This window comes from Zalophus californianus, chromosome 4 (assembly GCF_009762305.2).
Source record: "Zalophus californianus isolate mZalCal1 chromosome 4, mZalCal1.pri.v2, whole genome shotgun sequence".
Lineage (NCBI taxonomy): Eukaryota > Metazoa > Chordata > Mammalia > Carnivora > Otariidae > Zalophus > Zalophus californianus.
This window is the reverse complement of record NC_045598.1, coordinates 153,278,036-153,299,318: the sequence shown is the minus strand read 5'-3', so window position 1 is coordinate 153,299,318 and position 21,283 is coordinate 153,278,036. Positions and strand designations below refer to the sequence as shown.

General features: G+C 37.3%; 1 protein-coding gene across 1 annotated transcript in view; it reads left to right on the top strand.

Annotated features, from left to right (window-relative positions):
* The window catches only part of STK3 (serine/threonine kinase 3), a 274,712-nt gene that overhangs the window by 192,461 nt on the left and 60,968 nt on the right, over positions 1 to 21,283 (top strand). The window contains exons 9-10 of the mRNA XM_027576725.1: positions 3,822 to 4,014; positions 18,446 to 18,621. Of these exons, the coding sequence (XP_027432526.1) occupies positions 3,822 to 4,014; positions 18,446 to 18,621 (369 nt within the window). The remainder of the gene's footprint in view (positions 1 to 3,821; positions 4,015 to 18,445; positions 18,622 to 21,283) is intronic.

The following is a 21,283-nucleotide window of genomic DNA, read 5'->3' as shown; positions in this document are numbered from 1 at the left end:
AAATAGCTTGCCTAAAGGTCTTATATCTATTAAGTGATTTGAGCCAGGATTTGAACTAATATCTGATTTTATTTATTGTTTTTAAAGGTTTTATTTATTTATTTGACAGAATGAGAGAACACAAGCAGGGGGCACAGTAGAGGGAGAGGGAGAAGCAGGCTCCCCGCCGAGCAGGGAGCTCGATCCCAGGACCCTGAGATCATGACCTGAGCCGAAGGCAGACGCTTAACGATCTGAGCCACCCAGGCGCCGCTGAACTAATATCTGATTTTAGAAGTCAGGGTGGGAGAGACTGTTTAGTCAGGGCGCTTTTCCTGTATTCACCCAAGTATGAGGTAATCAGGAATTTACTCGGTAGCAGTAGGAATAGAAAAGAAGAGATGGAGCTGAGAGAGAGATTTCTGAAAAAGAACTTGCTGACTGACTGAATATGGGGAATCAAGGAAAGAATAAACCTAAGAGGACCTGTTGACTTTTTACTCTCAGGTAGCTAATGAAGATTTCTGTGCTTTATAGTAGTTGTTTTTGGGGATGGCTGCAGACAGGAGAGACTAAAGAGATGGATGAAATGGTAACCTGATTTGGGAATCTCAAGTTTTAAACATCATTAAGCATTTAAGTAGTAAATAAAGTCAGGAAAATTTCAGGATTTGGGAGTCTTCAACATGTTAGATAGTCAAAGCATAAGAATGAAGAAGTTTTCTGCAAGAGACTCATGAAAGAAGCACAAAAGACTTTAAGAGATACTGCTGAATTTATCATGCGATTTAGGAAGAGGAAAGGCTATCAAACAGCTGAGAACAACATGGATGTTCCTGTTCTCTGTATTTGTATTTGACCTCTGTCAGAATTAGGTTTTGCTTGTTTGTTTCTACTTAAAGTGGAATAGATATAAATGAATTTCACCGCATGATCAAGTTTTTCCAAATAACAGATTGTTTGGTCTCTCAAACAGAATTTGTTAGTTTATTTTTTGGCCCTATTTCAGTTTATCTTTGAAGAACATTCTAAAGAGCAATTTTTTGTTCATACTTCTATTACTGATTTGATCCTTCTGTGAATTTACATTTAAAAACTAATGGCTAGGATATGATAACAAAAGCAATAAAAGGCAACTTAAGATAGGCAACAAAAGAAAATAGATAAATTCAACTTCATCAAAATTAAAAACTTTTGTGCATCAAAGGAACCATCAAAAGAGTGAAAAGACAATCTACAAAATGGGGAGAAATATTTGCAGATCATCTATCTGCTCAGGGATTAATATCCAGAATATATAATGATCTCCTGCAACTCAACAACAAAAAACAACCTATATCCAAAATGGGCAAAGGACATGAATAAACATTTCCCCAAAGAAAATACACGAATGGTCAGTTAAGCACATGGATAGATGCTCAGCTTCACTACTCATTAGGGATGTGCACATCAAACCACAGTGAGATACCACATATCCACTAGGATGGCTGCCATCAAAAAAACAGAAAAGAACAAGTGTCAGTGAAGATGTGGAGAAAATGGAACTCTGTGCACTGTTGGCGGGAGCATAAAATGGGGTAGCAACTGTAGAAAACACCTTGGTGGTTTCTCAAGAAATTAAAAAAGAATTACCATATGGTACAGAATTACACTTCTAGGCATGGACTCTTAAGAATTGAGAACAGGGACCCAAATATTTGTACACCAGTGTTCATAGCAGCATTATTCATAATAGCCAAAAGGTGTAAACAAGCTAGTGTTCATCAACAAATGAATGGGTAAACAAATGTGGTGTGTGTGTGTGTGTATGTAATGGAATATCATTCAGTCTTAAATGAAATTCTGACACATGCTACAACATGGATGAACCTTTAAGACATTATGCTAAGTGAAATAGGCCAGACACAAAGACCATATATTGGTTGCTTCTACTAATGTGAGGTATCTACAATAGACAAATTCATCATAACAGAAAGCAGAAAAGAGGTTACCAGAGATTGGGAGAAGGGAGGAATGGAGAGTTATTTTTTAATGGGCACAGAGTTTCTGTTTGGGATAATGAAAAAGTTCTGGAAATGGATGTTGGTGCTGACTGCATTAATACTGTGAATGTACTTAATGCCACAGAGCTATACATTTAAAAATTATTAAAATGGTAAATTTTATGTTATATATATTTATCATAATTTTAACAAAAAAGCCAATGGCATTTGTACAAAGTTATGTAAATGTTAAGGCTGTTGGAATAGTGCCAACATATTCTGTCTTTAATGTGCTCTCTTGTATTTGTCTTGTTACCATATTCTCTATTTTGCATTTGATAATTTACCTATCTTAATTCTTACTTTATTTTTTAATTTAAATTCTGTTAATTAACATATAATGTATTATTAGTTTCAGAGGTAGAGTTCAGTGATTCATCAGTCTTATATAACACCCAGTGCTCATTACATCATGTACCTTCCTTAATGTCCATCACCCAGTTACCCCCTCCCCTCCAGCAAGCCTCAGTTTGTTTCCTATGATTAAGAGTCTCTTATGGTTTGTCTCCCTCTCTGGTTTCATCTTGTTTTATTTTTCCCTCCCTTCCCCTATGATCGTCTGTTTTGTTTTCTTAAATTCCACATATGAGTGAGATCATATGGTAATTGTCTTTCTCTGATTAACTTATTTCGCTTAGCATAATACCCTCTAGTTCCATCCACATTGTTGAAAATGGCAAGATTTCATTTTTTTTGATGGATGAGTAGTATTCCATCATATATATGTATATGTGTGTATATATATATATATATATATATATACACACACACACACACCACTTCTTTTTTATCCATTCATCTGTCAGTGGACATGTAGGCTCTTTCCATAGTTTGGCTATTGTGAGCATTGCTGCTATAAACATTGGGGTGCACGTGCCCCTTCAGATCACTACATTTGTATCTTTGGGGTAAATCCTTAGCAGTGCACTTGCTGGGTGGTAAGGTAATTCTATTTTCAACTTTTTGAGGAGTTTCCCTTCTGTTTTCCAGAGTGGCTGCACCAGCTTGTGTTCCCACCAACAATGTAAGAGGGTTCCCCTTTCTCCGCATCCTCACCAACATCTGTCGTTTCCTGGGTGGTTAATTTTAGCCATTCTGGCTGGTGTGCGGTGGTATTTCATTGTGGTTTTGATTTGTATTTCCCTGATGCCAAGTGATGTGGAGCATTTTTTCATGTGTCTGTTAGCCATTTGTATGTCTTCTTTGGAGAAATGTCTGTTCATGTCTTCTGCCCATTTCTTGATTGTTAATCCTCATTTTAAAAAACAACTAGCAGCCTTCTATTTCATCAATTTCTGTTGCTTGAGCTTTAATACTTAAAACTAGGTTATTTTGGATAATTTTGGCTCTTATAACATTTGTATGTGTGTCTTTATATTAAAATTAGTACTTATAATAGTATTTTTCATTATTAAAAGTAAAATGTTTTTATTAAATTATAAAATGTTTATATAAATAATATTAAGAGGGGGATGGGCAAAATGGGTGAAAGGGAGTGGGAGCTAGAGGTTTTCAGTTGTGGAATAAATAAGTCATGAGATGAAAGGTGTAACATAGACAGTATAGCCAACGGTATTGTAATAGTGTTGTATGGTGACAGATGGTAGCTACACTTGTGGTGAGCATAACATAATATAAAGAGATGTTGGATCACTATGTTGTACGCTTGAAACTGGTGTACCATTGTGTGTCATATATACTTCAATTAAAAAAGTAGAATATGCTTGTCATGTTGTATAGAATGAAGAAATCCAGCTGTCTCAGAAAAGTCTTCCTTCATTACAGTATTTTTGCTTGCAGGATGAAGATGAGCTGGATTCCCACACCATGGTGAAGACTAGCTCAGAGAGTGTGGGCACAATGAAGGCCACAAGCACAATGAGTGAAGGGGCCCAGACCATGATTGAACATAATAGCACGATGTTAGAATCTGACCTGGGGACCATGGTTATAAACAGTGAAGATGAAGAAGAAGAAGATGGAACTATGAAAAGTATGTGGCTTTTTCCTGTTGAATATTAATTTTCTATTTTAAAAATACACTTCTGTTGAAACCAGGATAGTTCTGTCTTACTTTTTATAGCCAGTTGTGGAAAATTTTGTTTCTGGGCATTATTTAACAGTTAAAAAAGTATGACATAAATAAATTTTTAAAAAAATTTTAGTATAGCAGAAAGCAGCACATCTCTAACTTAGGGTTATGGAGCTTTTTTCTGTTAAAAGATGCTAACCCGTAACTTAATTTGTAAAGTATTTTAGAGATAAAAAGATAGCATTCCAAACATTTACTTTTCCAATAAAAAAGTGAACATAAAACTCTGTTCCAATAAATACAACATAATATTATTTTATGTTGTCTAAATTATCAGTTAAGCCACAGATGACAGGGGGGTGCAAGCCAAGAGAAGAAACAAGGGCTTGCTTGGGAAAAGAAGAAACACTAGAAAGAAGAATCAAGAGACAGGGATACTCCTGGAGAAAATTCAGTTCAGTGCATATTTACTACCACTTGTCGTTTGTGAGGCACTGTGCCAGGTGTGCTGAGAGGGCTAAAATGATGACTGAGACATTCTCTCTGATCTCTGTTGCTTACAGAGGGATGAAGAGAGAGATACTTTCAGAGACTAGCATTTCTTTTTGTGTATGTATAACTTTTTTAAGATTGCAGTTAACAAGGTAGGACATTGTGATTTCACAGTTAGAGGCAAAAGCAGATTAATTACCTTTGGATACCTACTGACCTTCCTCTTCCCCCTACTACCCTAGTCACGTGTGGTCAGTGTCAAAGTCTACACACTAGGCTGTTCTCCACTACACGGCACTGCTTCTAAGTGGCACAAAAGCAGTAATACATGATTTCTTGCATTATACAGCCTAGAAAGTTATAAATATTCAGGGATTTGCTTCTATTATAAAGTGAAAATAGGAAGCAGTTTCCTCTGTGACATTTCTGTTTTCTTCTTGCTACTCCCCCCATGAGGCTGCTTAGTAAGTCTTACCTCATGGCTTCAAGCCATTTGTTCACTGCTCTTGCTTTCTTCACATTCCCTAGTACCTACAGCACATTATGGTTGTAGACTTTGAAAGGTAGGGTCATGAAGCACAAAATGCAAGCAGATTGCCATAGGGTTATACCTGGGTGGGAACTGGGAAAGGGATATGAATTTATTTTTAATCTCCCACAACTGTGAGTCTCCTGAGCCTTTACCCTGGAAAGCAACCTGAAACGTGTATTCCTAGCTAGGCTTCTGACTACAGTAGGCATTCTGCATCCAGAACAGGCTTACCCAATGGTATCGGATGGTCTTGGAGCCTCCAAAGCCAGCTAGTGCTAGGGTACAAGTTACGTGCCCTGTAGATCAAAAAGACCCTATGATAAGACAGTTTACAACATATTACCTATTAGCATGTAGCATCACTTTTCCACAGATGATAAAATTCTTTTAGTGAAACTCTCATTCTTAGCAGACCAGTTAGAGGACCATTGAGTGCTTTGTCATATCTTCTAGAGAGCTACTGATCTCCCTACAAAACTATATAAACAACTTTTTCTATGCAGTCACATAGTTGAATGTCAACATATAATCAGTGGTTATTAAAAACAAGTTTTTATACAATCTAATTCGTGTTGGATTATATTTCAAGGAAGTGGTATGTGATGACGATTTATCAGACATCATACTTTAAAATTACAGTACAGATTTCCACATATTTTTTGTAGTGAGTTTTAGCTTTGACAGCCACAGAAATCATTCAATATATGTTACAATTTTATGCCCTAAATATGATATTTTTGGGCCCCACAGAGATTTTACTGAAAGCTCATTTTTAGGTTGAGCAGATAGTGGCTTATATACTTGCATTTGTTTATGTGCTTTAGCAAATTTTAAATCCCATGAGCCAACTTTCCATGTATTTTAAGTGTCTGCAATTTAGACATCATTCTGTAATGTGGGACTTACGTGTTCCCCAGAATCTAATCAAGTGATGTTAGTGTAACCCGCAGGGTTATTCGTACTGTAGTATAGCAATAGTAAAGAATATAAAGAAGTTATTGAGGCAGAACTTACTTACCCTGAAACCACATAATTAGTTTTAGTTGTTTTTTTTTTTCATGATCTAAATCTTCTTTAAAACTTCTTAGATTAGTTGGTATGAGTTCTCTGGTTATGTCATACCAAAGCCCCATTTTCTAATATGTCTCTAGCATTTTTGTCCCCCCCCAAAATTATAGCAACATATTATTTTTAATTTTCTAAAATCTCTACAATGTTATATTGTGTGCTGAGAATCCTGATTTCCATAACCTTTTCCATTGGAGTCTCAAATGAGTTATCATATTCTTGTCAGTTTAAATTATGTTTGCATATTCTTTTATACCTTTATTCATGAAGCTAGAAATTATGGACCTGTTTTCCTTCTAAAAAGTGTGATGATATGACTCTAGGAAACAAGTTACTTTTTTTTAAGTTTTATTTATTTATTTGACAGAGAGAGCATAAGTAGGCAGAGCAGGAGGGAGAGGGAGAGGGAGAAGCAGGCTCCCCGCTGAGCAGAGAGCCCCATGCAGGGCTCTATCCCAGGAGCCTGGAATCAGAAGCAAAGTTATTAAAAGATCTTTTGAAGGGAAGTAGAGAAAAGTGACAAAAAATATTTAAAATTTGAACTGTTTTGAGGGCGCCTGGGTGGCTCAGTCGGTAAGCATCTGCCTTTAGCTCAGGTCATGATCCCAGGGTCCTGGGATCAAGCTCCGTATCGGGCTCCCTGCTCGGCGGGAAGCCTGCTTCTCCCTCTCCCACTCCCCCTGCTTATGTTACCTGTCTCGCTATCTCTCTCTCTGTCAGATAAATAAATAAAATCTTAAAAAAATAAAGTTTGATGTTTTTTAAAAAAGTGGGTATAAGGGCATGTCTCCAGAAGAACTCTTGAAACCTGTTTTCAGCGATGGCATCACTTTCACCCCCCCTTTCCCACTGACCCCACTCACATCTCCCTGGGGCCTCCTCAGAGCCCAGGGGATGTCCAGGCTTCTGCCTGGCAACCCAGGTCTTTTACACTCTGGCACCAGAGTCAGATGGCTCTCTCCATCCTTATATATTGTGCTTTTATCCAGTTGGAATTATGCATGTTTGACAGTAGGTATAAGCAGGTTAGTTGTCATTAAGGAAATTAACATTTGGGACTTTGCATCCTGAAGGAGTGGATGAGGAAGGTCAAGAATCCATTGTCATCACATTTCTGAGATAATGAGATTGTTTCTTTGGAAGTAGCTCTGGGAAAGTGGTTGTTTCAGCAAAGAGAAGATCGGGGTCTTTTACCTTGTTCAGCTTAGATCTACACAGTTCTGTTTTCTGTGGTGGAACTTTCTGGTCTTACAGAGGTGGGGCTGGATTGGTAGCTCTAGTTGCCGGGAGGAGAAGCTGTCTCTTTTGGTATCTGAGGAAGAGCCACACTCTCCAGCCAGGTTAGAGATTATGCTTCTTGGCTTTAGCCACTCCCTCATTCATATCCTTAACTTCTCTGCCCTATTCTCTTTCTTTTTCCCTCCTGGCAAAATGTGACTGTGGGTCAGTCTGTTTGTCCATCTTCTGTGCATCTTCACCAGGGCTGCTGCGTGCTGATGGAAGCAATCTCAGATCTGTACAGATGAGGATAACCACTTGGGCCCTCAGAACTTTCCTAGAGGCCTATGTTTCTCTCCTTCAGCTCTTTCTCCTACAAAGTGGCTATTTTAGACCTTCATGAAATTTCTTCCTGCCACTTCTCCTCTCAGTTTCAATAGATAACCTTGCTTTCTGCTTCATAGAGAAAAAAATTAAACAATGTCACATGAGAACATAGAAAAGCTATATAGGTGTTTTAGACATAGACTTTGGTATAAGATAGAAAAATTAGGCCATCCTTAACTTCTTTTTCTTCCTCACCCCTCACTGAATGAACCTCATCTCATGAGTTCCGCCTCCTGAATATCTCTGTCCTCTCCCTACCGTCTCTGCTTGCATTTCTGTAGTGTAGATCCTCATAGTCTCTCACGTGAAAGGTTTCCTAACCCCTGCCTCCATTCTTGGTCCCTGCACTCCTCACAGATTCAACATATCTCTCTTCTACTTATGGCTCTCCAGCGACTCCCCGCTGCTCTTAAAGCCCAGCGTGGGTTAAAAATCAGTGGACACTCTGGTGTCTGCTCACCTTTCCGTTTTCATGGCTCACTGTTCCCTGTCCAGCCTTTTTCCAGCTCCTCAGCTCTTAAAATGCTCTTTCATGCCTTTAGGCTTTTGTTCTGCCCAGTCCCTCCGTTTGGATTGCTGATTCCTTGGCTAATTCATATTCATCCTCTTCGGCTCATTTAAGGGGTTGTCCCTCCCACAGGCTGCCACCTCACTTCGTGCTGTTACTCTGAATAGCGGTTGTCACACTGTGTTCTCATTGCTTGTTTCTCTGTGATTATCTGTTTACTCCCCACTGTATTCCCAATGCTTAATGCGATATCCAGCACAATAGTAAAAGTTCATTAAATATTTTCTGACCAGATGATGCGGTGTAGTGAAAAGACCGTGGGATTTAAAGTCAGGCCACATTTAATTGTGTTCATCTTTTCTGAGCTTCAGTGATGTGTATTTGTTTCTCTGTTTTTTGTGTGTATGTGTGTGAGTGTGGATTAATTTAGGTAAATTCGGCACTTAGCAGAGTAGGTCATCAGTAAGGTATAATCTCCATCTGCTCAGCCTGTCAGTTTGGCCTTCCAACAGCTTGGAAAGCTGGAGCATCTGGAGAGCCCGGCCTTGCTTCCTGCACAGTGAGGGAGGCCTGGTCTTCCTGGGACTGCACATGTTGAGCCGTTGTGCTCAGTGGCTCTGTCCTTTTCCTTCCCAAGGTAAGCTCTTGCTCCCACCTTCCCCTGCCTCCTGCAAGACCTTGCTCCATCTCTAGTTATTCAGTAAGATAGCCAGAGGGGATGCTATAGAGAATAATGACCTCCAAAATGAACAGGGTAGCACAGACATAAATGTGAGTAATTTGAACGGCAAGATGAGGAAATGGTGAGGGAGCACGCAGCTGATAAGATATCTCCTAAATAGGAGTATGATCAGTAATATGTGTTGAGATAACTTGCAAGTGGGAGAACTATATTACATTGTTTGTGAAATTTGATGTCTCTTTGAGAAAGGTGGTAAAAAGTACCACAGAAGCATGGAAGAGTAAATTTGAATTTTATTATTATTTTTTTTTATTTTCAGAAAAAAATGTGTGGATTTCTCAAATTAGAGTTGTCATCAATGGGGGGTCTGGCATGGGCCAACATTGTGCTTAGGACTTTGCATACATGATCTCACTGACCCCCCACAAGGAACCTGTAGAGTAGCATTGTTACTACCATTTGCCCCTAAGAAAACTGAGACTCGGCAATGTGAAGCGATTCGTCCAAGGTCTCACAGCAAGTAAGCGGTGGAACCAGTCAATAGACCCAGGTTTGGCCCCCAAATCATATCATTACTCAGGGGCTGGTGAACTTGACATCCTTCTTGGGCAGGAGTCTAAAACATCTTTGAATCCTTTAGCAAAGGAGACCTGGATCATTATAACTCCACATAGGTTGCTGGGACCAAATCATCTCAGAATAATATTATTTCCTTTTTTAGACAGCATTGCTAAGCTTCTAGGTCAGAGGAAGTGCTGGGTTTCAATATTGTGTTTTAGGAGTTTGGAAAGGTATTTGACAAGGTCTCTGAAGAGATCCTTGTAGACACTGTGTAGTATGAAGTAGGTGATAGTCCTGCTATGAGGGTTGAACAGTTATACCTAAATAGGCTTGTATCAGTCAGGGTTGATTGGAGGACACAGAAACTGCTCTAGGTGGTTTTAAACATAAAGAGATTTAAGTCAGAGATGTGAATATTAACAAAATCAGTGGAAAGGTTGGAGGAGAGGGCTGTGTAGACCAGGCCTCCAGGAATGACTCCTACATCCCAGAAGTGACCCCGCCTGGAACCTAATACGACTGCTCTCGTCAGGAAGGCAGTGAATCCAGAGGCTGCCATTGGCCTCTGGAGTTCAGTACTACAGACTGAGCTCAGTCCCTGTTGCTCTTCTGGGACGTGAACGCTACCAGTGCTCCTGCACCTGGGAGGCTGGTGACTGGATGCTGGCATGCTGCTCTCAGACCCTCACAGCTTCGTAACCACGCTTGCCAGAGGCTCACGGCCTCTGCCTCACCTCTTGCTTTCCCACTCATGAGAAAGTGCATTATTCAGGATAAGGTGCAGGGAGTTCTGGGAAATGCGGTGTTTAGCTCTCTGGAGGCAATGGGGCGATTGCTAGATTTCAGTCAACCATAGTGTTAAATCATAAATTGTCAACGAGAAGATTTCTCATTGATGCTCTAGGGCTTAGGCCTCAGCCCTGGCTAGGCTCAACATTTTTTACAGAAACTTGGATGAAGCTATAGAATGAAAGTCTGTTAGAATTGCAAATGACGTGAAGTGGAGCAAAATAAAAATACATTTTAAGACACGATCAGGATCCTCAGAGATCTCCACAGGCCGGAGCAGTGGGCTTGATTTACAAGATAAATCCTGCTTGTGCATCTGTGTAACTAACCTCACAAGTGTCCTTCATAACAGTAGCCCCTCAGAGATGCGGGTTCTGCAGACCAGAGTAAGGCCTGGGCATCTCTAAACAATAAAACATATGTGCTGTGGTGAGCGCTGTGAATTGTGTAGGACTGTTGAATCACAGACGTGTACCTCTGAAACAAATAATACATTATATGTTAAAAAAAAAAAAGATAGTAGGAAGGGAAAAATGAAGGGGGGAAATCAAAGGGGGAGACGAACCATGAGAGACTATGGACTCTGAGAAACAAACTGAGGGTTCTAGAGGGGAGGGGGTGGGGGATGGGTCAGCCTGGTGATGGGTATTAAAGAGGGCACGTACTGAATGGAGCACTGGGTGTTACACCCAAACAGTGAATCATGGAACACTACATCAAAAACTAATGATGTAATGTATGGTGATTAACATAACATAATAAAATAAACAAAACAAAAAAAAAAAAACCCCAAAATATCAAAATAGCAAAATGGTACAAGTACTTCTGAGGTGCGGCTAGGACTGATAACCATTTTTTAGAAGGAGGAAATAAGCAGCTTCACTCGGCTCTCAGGGCCTAGAACTTACCTGGAGTATTTAGGAAGGGTGGAGACACAGTGGAGCATATTCAGCAGAGAGTGAGCCAGATGGTAAAGTAAAACGGAGGCCATGTTGTATTAAGAATGGGTAGAGGAGGGGCGCCTGGGTGGCTCAGTCCATTAAGCGTCTGACTCTTGAGCTCAGCTCAGGTCTTGGTCTCAGGGTGGTGAGTTCGAGCCCTGCATTGGGCTCCACATTGGATGTGGAGTCTACTTAAAAAAAAAAAAAAAAAAAACAGGTAGAGGAATAACTGGTCATGTTTAGGTTTTACATTGTTTATTTAAATTAACCTTTCACAACCTGTTTATCTTTTTTTTTATCAATGATTAAATATTGGGTTAAGTAATTGTAATTGAATATGTATTTTTAAAATGTCTTCTTTTCATATACCTGTAATACATAGTGACTTTTAAAATATATCACAGTTTATTGTTTCATTTTGGAGAGTACATTTATGTAGTTTCATTTAATTACTAAGAGAAAAAAAATTAGGTTCTGCTTCAGATTTTTAGGAGTTTATCCTGGAAATAGGTTCTAGATTGATTTTAAAAGAAAGGGTTTAAGAGAGATACCAAGAAGGGGAGACTGACCATTGGGTATTCCTGTTCCCTCATTCATCTAATGTCCCTGGATGAAATTTTAAGTGAGAGACCATTTGCTCTGACCAACAACTTCCGTGTCCCATTCTTTGCTTAGTGACATCTTCTCTCCAAGCCCTGGTTCAGTTTCTTTCCTTCCTTCTTCCTCCCCAAACCTATTTTAGGAAAGTATCAGATATGTAGTTATAAAATGATTAATAATGTTTTATGTTCATGAGTTCCCCCCCAAATTACAGAGCTTTGGGCCAAAGGAGTAAATTGCTAAGGATGGAATTTGATTGCGAAGAAACAATTAACCAGAGTGTGTAGGCGAAATCCCATTCCCACATCAGAGATCTTACCATTCTTTCATGAAAAACTTCTGTATGCATCTTTAACTGATGCCGCATGCATCTTTAACTGTTAAGATTGATCTAGCACATGACATAACAATAAAGGTGACAACAGTAAACTACAGCTCCCACTTGCAGCTGGGTGCAAATACCCATGATAATACTGGGTAGTTAGCAGCCCTTGGTTTTCCTTTACAGAGGTACAAAATATCCAGCTAATGTGTGGCTACAGTGGTTTGGAACTGTTTGTGTAGGTATTTTGGTCATAGGATACCTCTTTTACTAGCAAAAGCACAAGCATGTAAATAGGAGTCTTCCTTGTACAAATGAAAATCTTTCTTGTAAAGGCCTCTGAAGAAAGGGTTTCCATAGACACACAGTGGCCATTACAATGGTCATTACTCATACAGGAAATCATCCCTTTTATTTAACTAAAATCCTTGGGCTTCAATCTGTCTGTTTCCCTTTATTCTGCCCTCACTGGAGATGGAAAACAGCTGGTCACTCTTTTCTGTGGAAGAACCCTTCATATACACTTGGATACTTATTAAATTGTATCTGCAGACTTTTTCTGGCTGAACAATTTCAGTCCCTTTAACCTTTGTGCGGGTATTATTTTCTAAGCTTTTAATCTTTTTTATGAACAGCCTCTGGATCTTCTCCATGTTGTTTGTATCCTCCTTTGTTTTAAAATAGTCTGATGAAGTTAAGAAAAAGCTGATGTCAGTAGCTTCTGTATTAACATCCTGGTTTTTATATGTATTCACCATACTCTTGGCAACAAATTAAAGGACAGATTTCCAGGATCATTAATCAGGTGGAACACCCACATCTTAAAATATTTTTAGAAGAACAAATTAGGTAATATTCATAAATCCCTTTGATGTCGAAATATCTTATGCTAAAGTTGTGATTAATTGTTGTTTCATTCCCTGTACTTAAGTGTCTTTGTCATAATCATGTTAAAAAATTAAAAATTAAACAAATTACATTTTGTTAAAGTATTTTAGAAATTCCTTTCTATATTTAAATTTCCATGAAGGCATTTTACCTGTTTAGAAGACATGTGCAAATTAAGAAAGTTAATGACTAATTGTGGGTAGACTGGCATATTTGCTCCAGGTATTATATTTACACAATTTAGTTTCCTTGCACATGTTCTGGGGAATGTGTGAAGGAGAAGGAAAACAATTTTTTTCCTTAAAATTTCACATGCACAAAGGGATTGAGTGGTGATTATTTTATTCTTTATTGCTGCAGAATTTTTAGTTCCACCGCAAGTAGTTGAAGGAATTGGGGCCAAAATTAAGGAACGAGGTCATTTGGAACATTAAGTTTATTATTAAAATAAAAACATAGTTTTATAAGCTAGGGTCAGAATTCAGCTGCAACTGGAGAAATTGTTGTCAATTTAATGTGACTATTCTTTCTGTGTTTAAAAAAAGTATTTGCCATAGCAACCATAATCACGTAAGACAGAGCTTACAACCTCGACACTTTGTGCTTCACTCTTCTGTTGAAGGACGTACTATTTTTTTTTTCCTTTTTTAAAAAATAAGTTGTAAGTCAGAAACATCATCCTGTCTGTCCCACACTTCTGTGAACATGCATCTCCATGGAGACTGTTGCATGCCGTGGGCATGTGTTTGACATTGTGTAGTTAAACATTACTAGGCAATTACAGCTGCCCCCCACCACATAACTTTTAAAACAAACCTAACCTATTTTTGTCCTTAGAAATTTTCAAAAGTTGTTTTTAAAATTTTCTTTACATATAACAAAGATAAGTTCTAAATGTTAATACTGTCTTAAATAATGGAAAATATTTGGAACTATAAGCACGTACATTTGAGTAAAAAATTATGTATCAGCATATCTTGTTATAAAGTCATCCAAAAAGAAAAATCTAATGGAATAGACTGCCTTCTTTTATTTAAGTTGGTTTTTAGACTTTTGTTAACTCTCTATGGGAATGTTTATTTCTAACTTAGGAACAGGTTAGTTTCCAAAATTTTGAGTGTGGAACCCAACAGGCATTTTACCATAGGTTTTTAGGCCAGCCTGTAAAAGACACTTAAAATTATGGTGTATCTGAAACGTGGTGAAAATTAAACCACTGTGTAGAATAGTAGATTTCAGGTTTCAAATTGGGGTGGGTTCCTGTCATGAAACTGAAGATTGCTGCTCCTACCAGTTCCTTGCTGCTCCTACCAGTTCCTATGTCCTTCACTTGGGAATAGAAAAGTATCAGTTAGGGACTGAAGTTGGCTCTATGTACCCAAAACCCAAATAATAGTGATTTTAACAAAATAGGATTAATTTCTTTTCTCATTTAGTAAGAAATCCAAAAACAGAATGTCCTGCATTGGTAGAGTGACTTCATGCTGTCATTACAGATTGTTTCTGTGACACTGTCTTTGAGGTATTACTCTTCCCTTGTCCTCCTGCTTACAGAATAACTGCTAAATCTTCAGCCATCAAGTCTACATTCCAGGCATCCAGGCAGGAGGGAAGAGCAAGAAGAAACAGGGTGGGGTAGAACCCATAACAAGAAAATAGAAAGTTTTCCCAGAAACCCTCTTCTTTAGCGTCATTGGCCAGAATTGTGTTACCTGGCCATTCCTCTCCTCAAAGAAGGGGGGTCTGTAGATATTAGGTAGGCAGATTTTTCACTTTGAGACCCTGGGACACTATTGCTGGCTCATATGTCTCATGATAGAAGCTCCTGATTAAGACACAGTTAGGACCAGCAAGGACTGTTGGGATGTAAGTGTAGATTCCCGGGATGAAATTTCTTAGTGGTTTTTTTTCTTCGGACTGTCTCTTCCCTTTTTATAGTCACTACTCACTACTCATTTCTGACCATGCTTTTACTCTTCTGACTCATTGCAGGCAAGAATACTGTCTGGCTTTATCCTTTTTCCTTACTCTGCGTCTCTAAAGGAAGTACCTACCAAGCCCATCTTACTTTTTGTTGTGAAGGTTTTTATAATGACTAAAGTTTTCCCCCACTTTATTGTCTGTACTGGAAGAGCAACTTTGGAGATTTTGTTTTTCTCCTCCCCTTTCTTGTGCATGTTGCTGCTCTTAAAATGTAGGCCCTATTAGAATAGCTACTCTTTAAATATTAGTTTCCAATAAGAAAAGATTAATCTTGTATTTACTCGGATACAGAGGTCTGAATTAAGAGTCACTGGTATATCCGAAGATTCCGGACTATTACAGTGCAGCACCAGGACACTGGTGAAGATTCTGGGAGGAAGAGTTTCATACCTCCTAGGTGAGAAGAAAACAAGGAAGGCTGGCTGCAGCCTCTTTGATGAAGCCAGTGTTGACTGGAAGGAAAGGGACGAAGAGCAGTGTGAGCCTGGCCTGGTGGAGGAAGCCGGGAGGAGCAGGGGTCAGGGAGAGCTGTTTTCCTCGGTGGATTCATGGTGTCGTAATATGCTTTTGTTTTGTTTTGTTTTTCTCAAAGCACCTCCATGTGCGAAATTTATTTTTTAAAGAATGCTATCTAGAAGTTTGCTTCAATGAAAAATTCTCTATATTTGTCAAATGCAGCTAGTAATTGTGATCCTCATGGATTTCTTACTTTCCCAGGAATTAGTTCCCAATGAACCCATTTTTACTCTGATTCTGATTTTACTATATAAACATTGATAACCCTCTCTTGTACCAAATGTCAAAGTTTTGAGATCTTTGTACATGTAACCCCTCCTAAGACAAGCTGGTTAAAATAAGAACTTACAACACAAATAAATAATCCTGTTATAAAATTACTCCTAAAGGAAAAAAAGAAAAGAATACTGAGCAAAGAAAGGTTTTATTTGAGGGAGTATCTTTCTTCCCTCAATCGTTTGATTTACTCAGTTATTTTATAGAAAATTTACTGAGCTACACTTGTAATATTTTCTTTTTTTTCCTCATACAAAGGGCACAGGTGGAGAATAATTGAGATGAAATTCCTGGATTTATTTTGGAATAAAAGGTTGCCATAGGAACTAAATTTCAATTCGAAAGATGTCTTATAATGATAAGACCCAGAGATGAATTGAGGGTTCTTAAAATCTGTTGAAAATGTTAATGGAATGTATATGTCCCATCCAAATGTCAGTGATTTAACCTTGTCGGATTAACCAATTTCTTTTTCTAACAGAAGGAGATTTTTAGGGAGGAAAGTTGAAGATAAAGTATCATAAACACAAAATCTTTATATTACATGTGTTGATCATTAAAATATACATTTTCTCCTGTATTTTGTTCATTTTTAACATACCACTAAAGTCTGCTCCGACAGGGAATCTAAAGGCAGCTTTGGCTGTTATCTTGATACACTGTCCCTAAGGAGTTCTTTTTTCATGGATTTTGTATTTGAGATACGAGAATGTTCTAAGTCCTGAAAGTTTACTGTGCATATTGATGTTTTATACTATCCTAATTTTGATGGAATGCCTCAGTATCTTTTCAGGGAGTACCATTTGGGTCCCAGATGTCTTGTCACACTTATTTTCAAGCCTTCTAAAGACTGAGCAGCTCTAATTGGAGGATGTCTTTTTTTTTTTAATTTAATTTTATTATGTTATGTTAATCACCATATATTACGTCATTAGTTTTTGATGTAGTGTGCCATGATTCATTGTTTGAGTATAACACCCAGTGTTCCATTCAATACGTGCCCTCTCTAATACCCATCACCAGGCTAACCCATCCCCCCACCCTCCTCCCCTCAAGAATGAGTCTTTAGATAAACAGTTTTTTGTTTCTTTTTTTTTTCCACTAACACATGCATATTCTGAGTATCAGATTCCTTCTGACTTTACTGGGACAGATCATTCTAAAAATTGTAGTAGTCACAATTTCTCAAATTTATTATTGCCAATAGACAGTTGCTGGTAAAGAAATACTAGCAGCCTCTACTAATTCAAAAGTAATGATGTTGAAAAGCCACATACCATCTCATTAGCTCTTCCTCATGCCATCGATGTTGAACATCTGGGTGGATAATCAAAAACACTCGTTGATGATCGTAGTTATTTGTGAAATTATTTGGGTAAAGGATTTGGGTTCCTACATTAGGGAACCTATAGTTTAATGAAAAGGTGAACTCAAAAAAATATATAAAAGACATAATTCATAGGCTAAAAATAAAAAGGAAACACTACTTTTACTAATAATTATTCTTGTTTGCTTACATTGTATCGTAATGACTCACTTGATTGATCAGGGATTACGTTCAACCATCAAAACACCAGTGAGAAAACGAAAAAGGCCTCTGGGTAGGTATTAAAAAATAACATCACTTGCTTATAAATAAAGATCTGCAGATGTATAGAGAAAAACTTGGTTAACTTAAAAGAATAGTTACCTTAAAAACATATAATCAGCAGGGTCTCGAGCTCTTTATACAACCGATGTTCATTGCAGCGTTATCCACGATAGTCAAAAGATGGAAGCAACTCAGGTATTCATTGTCAGATATATGGATAAACAAAATGTGACATATACATACAATGGAATATTATTTAGCTTAAAAAGGAAAGGAATTCTAACACATGCTACACCATGGATGAACCTTATGGACATTGAGCTTTAGAACTTAGCTTTGGCTTTAGAACTGAGAGGTTTGAGGTAACAATAACTCACCTCAGATGAGGTGTCCAATAGTAAGCAGCAGGAAAGTTAGAGATAGAACTTAGAAGTGAGCTTTAGAAATAAAAAAATTGGTTTTCTGACTTAAAAAAAAATATGGCAGAACTCTAGAAATAGAACTTAGAAGCAAGGTCTGGGAGTTAAGAGTCAGAAATAAACGTGAAACGAGGGGAGTCCAGGATGAGGTGGAATCAGCTAGAAAGACCAGAGGGAAGACATTTAAGATAAACCTGGGTAAGTCCTTATAACTTCTTTAGTTTATAGTGGTGCACAATGACAATAACAATGCAAGCTTACATATTTACAACTAAACAGGTTTTAAAATTTTACTTCGTTTGACAAATTTCAAATATACTTGAAATGATTTTTTAATAAAATTATAATTTTTGCCAAAATTCTGAAGTGTTTCTCCAATCTAAGAATATTCTAGATCTCTGCCTGATCATTAGTTGAATTTTTATGTGGCCTGGCTATTTTTGTTTTTTCATTATTTCATTTTACTTTGTTCTTCACTAAATTGACAGTATTGGCCTTGAATCTGACCAGTGCAAATGTATTATATTGCTGAATAAAAAAAAACTTCATACTTCAGTAAGAGCCATACTTCTTTAAGTATAAAAATTTATACCCCCCCTGTGTTCTTTGTTTACCTAAGGAAATGCAACTTCACCACAAGTACAAAGACCGTCTTTCATGGACTACTTTGATAAACAGGATTTCAAGAATAAGAGTCACGACAACTGTAATCAGAACATGCATGAACCCTTCCCTATGTCCAAAAATGTTTTTCCTGATAACTGGAAAGTTCCTCAAGATGGAGACTTTGACTTTGTAAGTACATTTTAATTCTTCCATTTGTGTTTTATCCTTCTTCATTTTACCATCACATTGAGCAGCACAGTTTGTGTGTCTTTGTAAAATTTAGACTGTGTATTAATATTCAGCACAGAGCTATGTGTGTGGGTAGAGGAGCGGAGAAACTGTAGTTTGCTTGTAGACAGGCACCTGCAGAGAAATGTAAATAATTGCTTATATCAGAGCCCAAATTTAGAGAAATGTTTAGGACTCTTTAAAATAACGACTATGTCAAAAAACATTTTTAAGTAATGCAAATATGAGATACTCTGACAGCAAATTCAGTTTCCAAAATAAATGACGCAAAGGTATTTATGACATAGACTTTGAGACATTTGCCTCAACTTTGAAAGTTAATTGAATTAGTTTCTACTTGAGTAAGTGTTAATTTCACTTGGTTTGTCAGAAATAATAGTCCTATTGTATATCTGGTTAGCATGTAAATGTCAATATAAAACTGTGCATTATTGCTTCTTTGTTATGTTTTCCCTTTATTTCTTCTGCCCTGCTCCTTATTATTCATTTCTTTTAAAGAATGTGTATATTATAGGTAAACATTTCTGAAGCAACTGTTTCCACATCTTGAGGGAGTAAATTCTCAAAATGAGTTCTTTGATGGAGTAGAAGTTTTTTTGAAGTAAACTTTTATTTTAGCATGTTTTAAATAATGTTACTTTTCTGTTCTGTAAGATTTTTTCCACATAAAATAACTACAATCCTTTATAGCTATATATATTAATACATTTATAAGTGGATAGAATTTTAGATATATATATCTTTAAAATTTTTAAGTAATAATAAGCCGTTTTGCTTCATCAGTATGCCTCTAAATGCTTTGGGATTATAAATATTTTTAATGTTAAGTACTTTTCTCCTAAATACTGTGATTATTTGTGCTTTTAAATAATCATATGATACTAAAGTTTCAAAATCTGTCCCCAGTATAGTTAGTATGACTTGCTAGCAAATATTAGCAATGGCACAAGTTTGCCTGAAAACATTAATTGTAACATCTGCTTATTTTTGTTTTTTCAATTTTGAAGTTAGATATTAGAAAATAAAATCTGTGTTTCTGTAGTTCTGGTAAGATTTCATTTTAAGCCATCTACTTTTTAAAAAATCGTAAATTATTTAGAACGCTGACATTCAAGCTTTAAATCATTCATGAACATAATGAATTATGTAAAGTGTTTAGCATCAAAGAACTCTGTCTTGTCTCATTTGGAATAAATCTTAATAGTCTGGGAAACAGTTCGAAATGAGCTAGAAAGTAATGAATAAGTTATCTTGGTTAAGAAAGAGCAAATAAAATGATTTAATTCTGCTTCAGTTAGTCTTTGCTACCATTCCCAAAACTTTTAGTGGCTTAAAATAGCAGCTTTTTATTTGTTCACAATTTTGTGGGTATGCATTGTGACTAAGTTCAGCTGAGTGGTTCTTCTGCTGGTCTCACCTGGGGTCTCTCATTTGGCAGCTTGACTGGATCTGAATGATCTCTGTAAAATTACCTCACTCTTGTGTCTGGCAGTGGTGCCCACACTAGGCTAGCCCATATGATGCTATCAGGCAAGCCTGGCATTTTGATGCGGTGGTAGCAGCCGACCAAAAGGGTGACAGCAGAAGTTGTAAGGCCTCTTCAGACCTATGCCTAGAACCTGCACAGGGTCCATTAATAATAGCATCAAAAAGAATGAATACTTAGGAATAATCTTAACCGAGGAGGTGAAAGACTTAAAACACTGAAAACTACAAAGCATTGCTGAAAGAAATAAAAGACACCAATACATGGGAAGATATTTCATGTTCATGGATTACAAGATTTAATATTGTTAAGATGTCAGTATTGCCCAAAGCAATCTACAGATTTAGTGTAATCTCTGTCAAAATCCCAGTGACTTTTTTTTTTTCAGAAATAGAAAAATCCATCCTAAAATTCGTATGGAATTTCAAGGGACTCAGATAGTCAAAACAATCTTGAAAAGGAGAAATTAAGTTGGAGGTCCCATACTTAACTGATTTCAAAACTTACTACAAAGCTACAGTAATCAAAACAAGACAGACATATAGACCAATGGAATAGAATAGAGAGCCCAGAAATAAACTGTCCCATTTATAGTCAGATGGTTTTTGATAAGGGTACCAAGACCATTCAGTGGGGGAAAGGACAGCCTTGTCAAAGAAATGATGCTGAGAAAACTGGTTAGCCACATGCAAAAGAATGAGATTGGGCCCTTACTTTACATTATGTACAAAAATTAACTCAAAATGAATCAAAGATCCAAACATAAGAACTAAAACTATAAAACTCTTAGAAGAAAACATAAGAGAATCTTTATGACATTGGGTTTGGCAATACTTTCTTGGGAATGACCCCAAAAGCACAGGGAACAACAACAACAACAAAATAGATAAACTAGGCTATATTAAGATTTTGTACACCTAGGAAAACTATCAATAGAGTGAAAAGGCAACTCGTGGAATGGAAGAAAACATTTGCAAATCACATACCTGACAAGGGATAACATTCAGGATATATAAAGAACTACTACAACTCAACAGCAAAAAAGCAAACAACCAAGTTAAAAAATGAGTGAAGGACTCAAATATTTTCCAAAGAAGATACACAAGTGGGTGACAA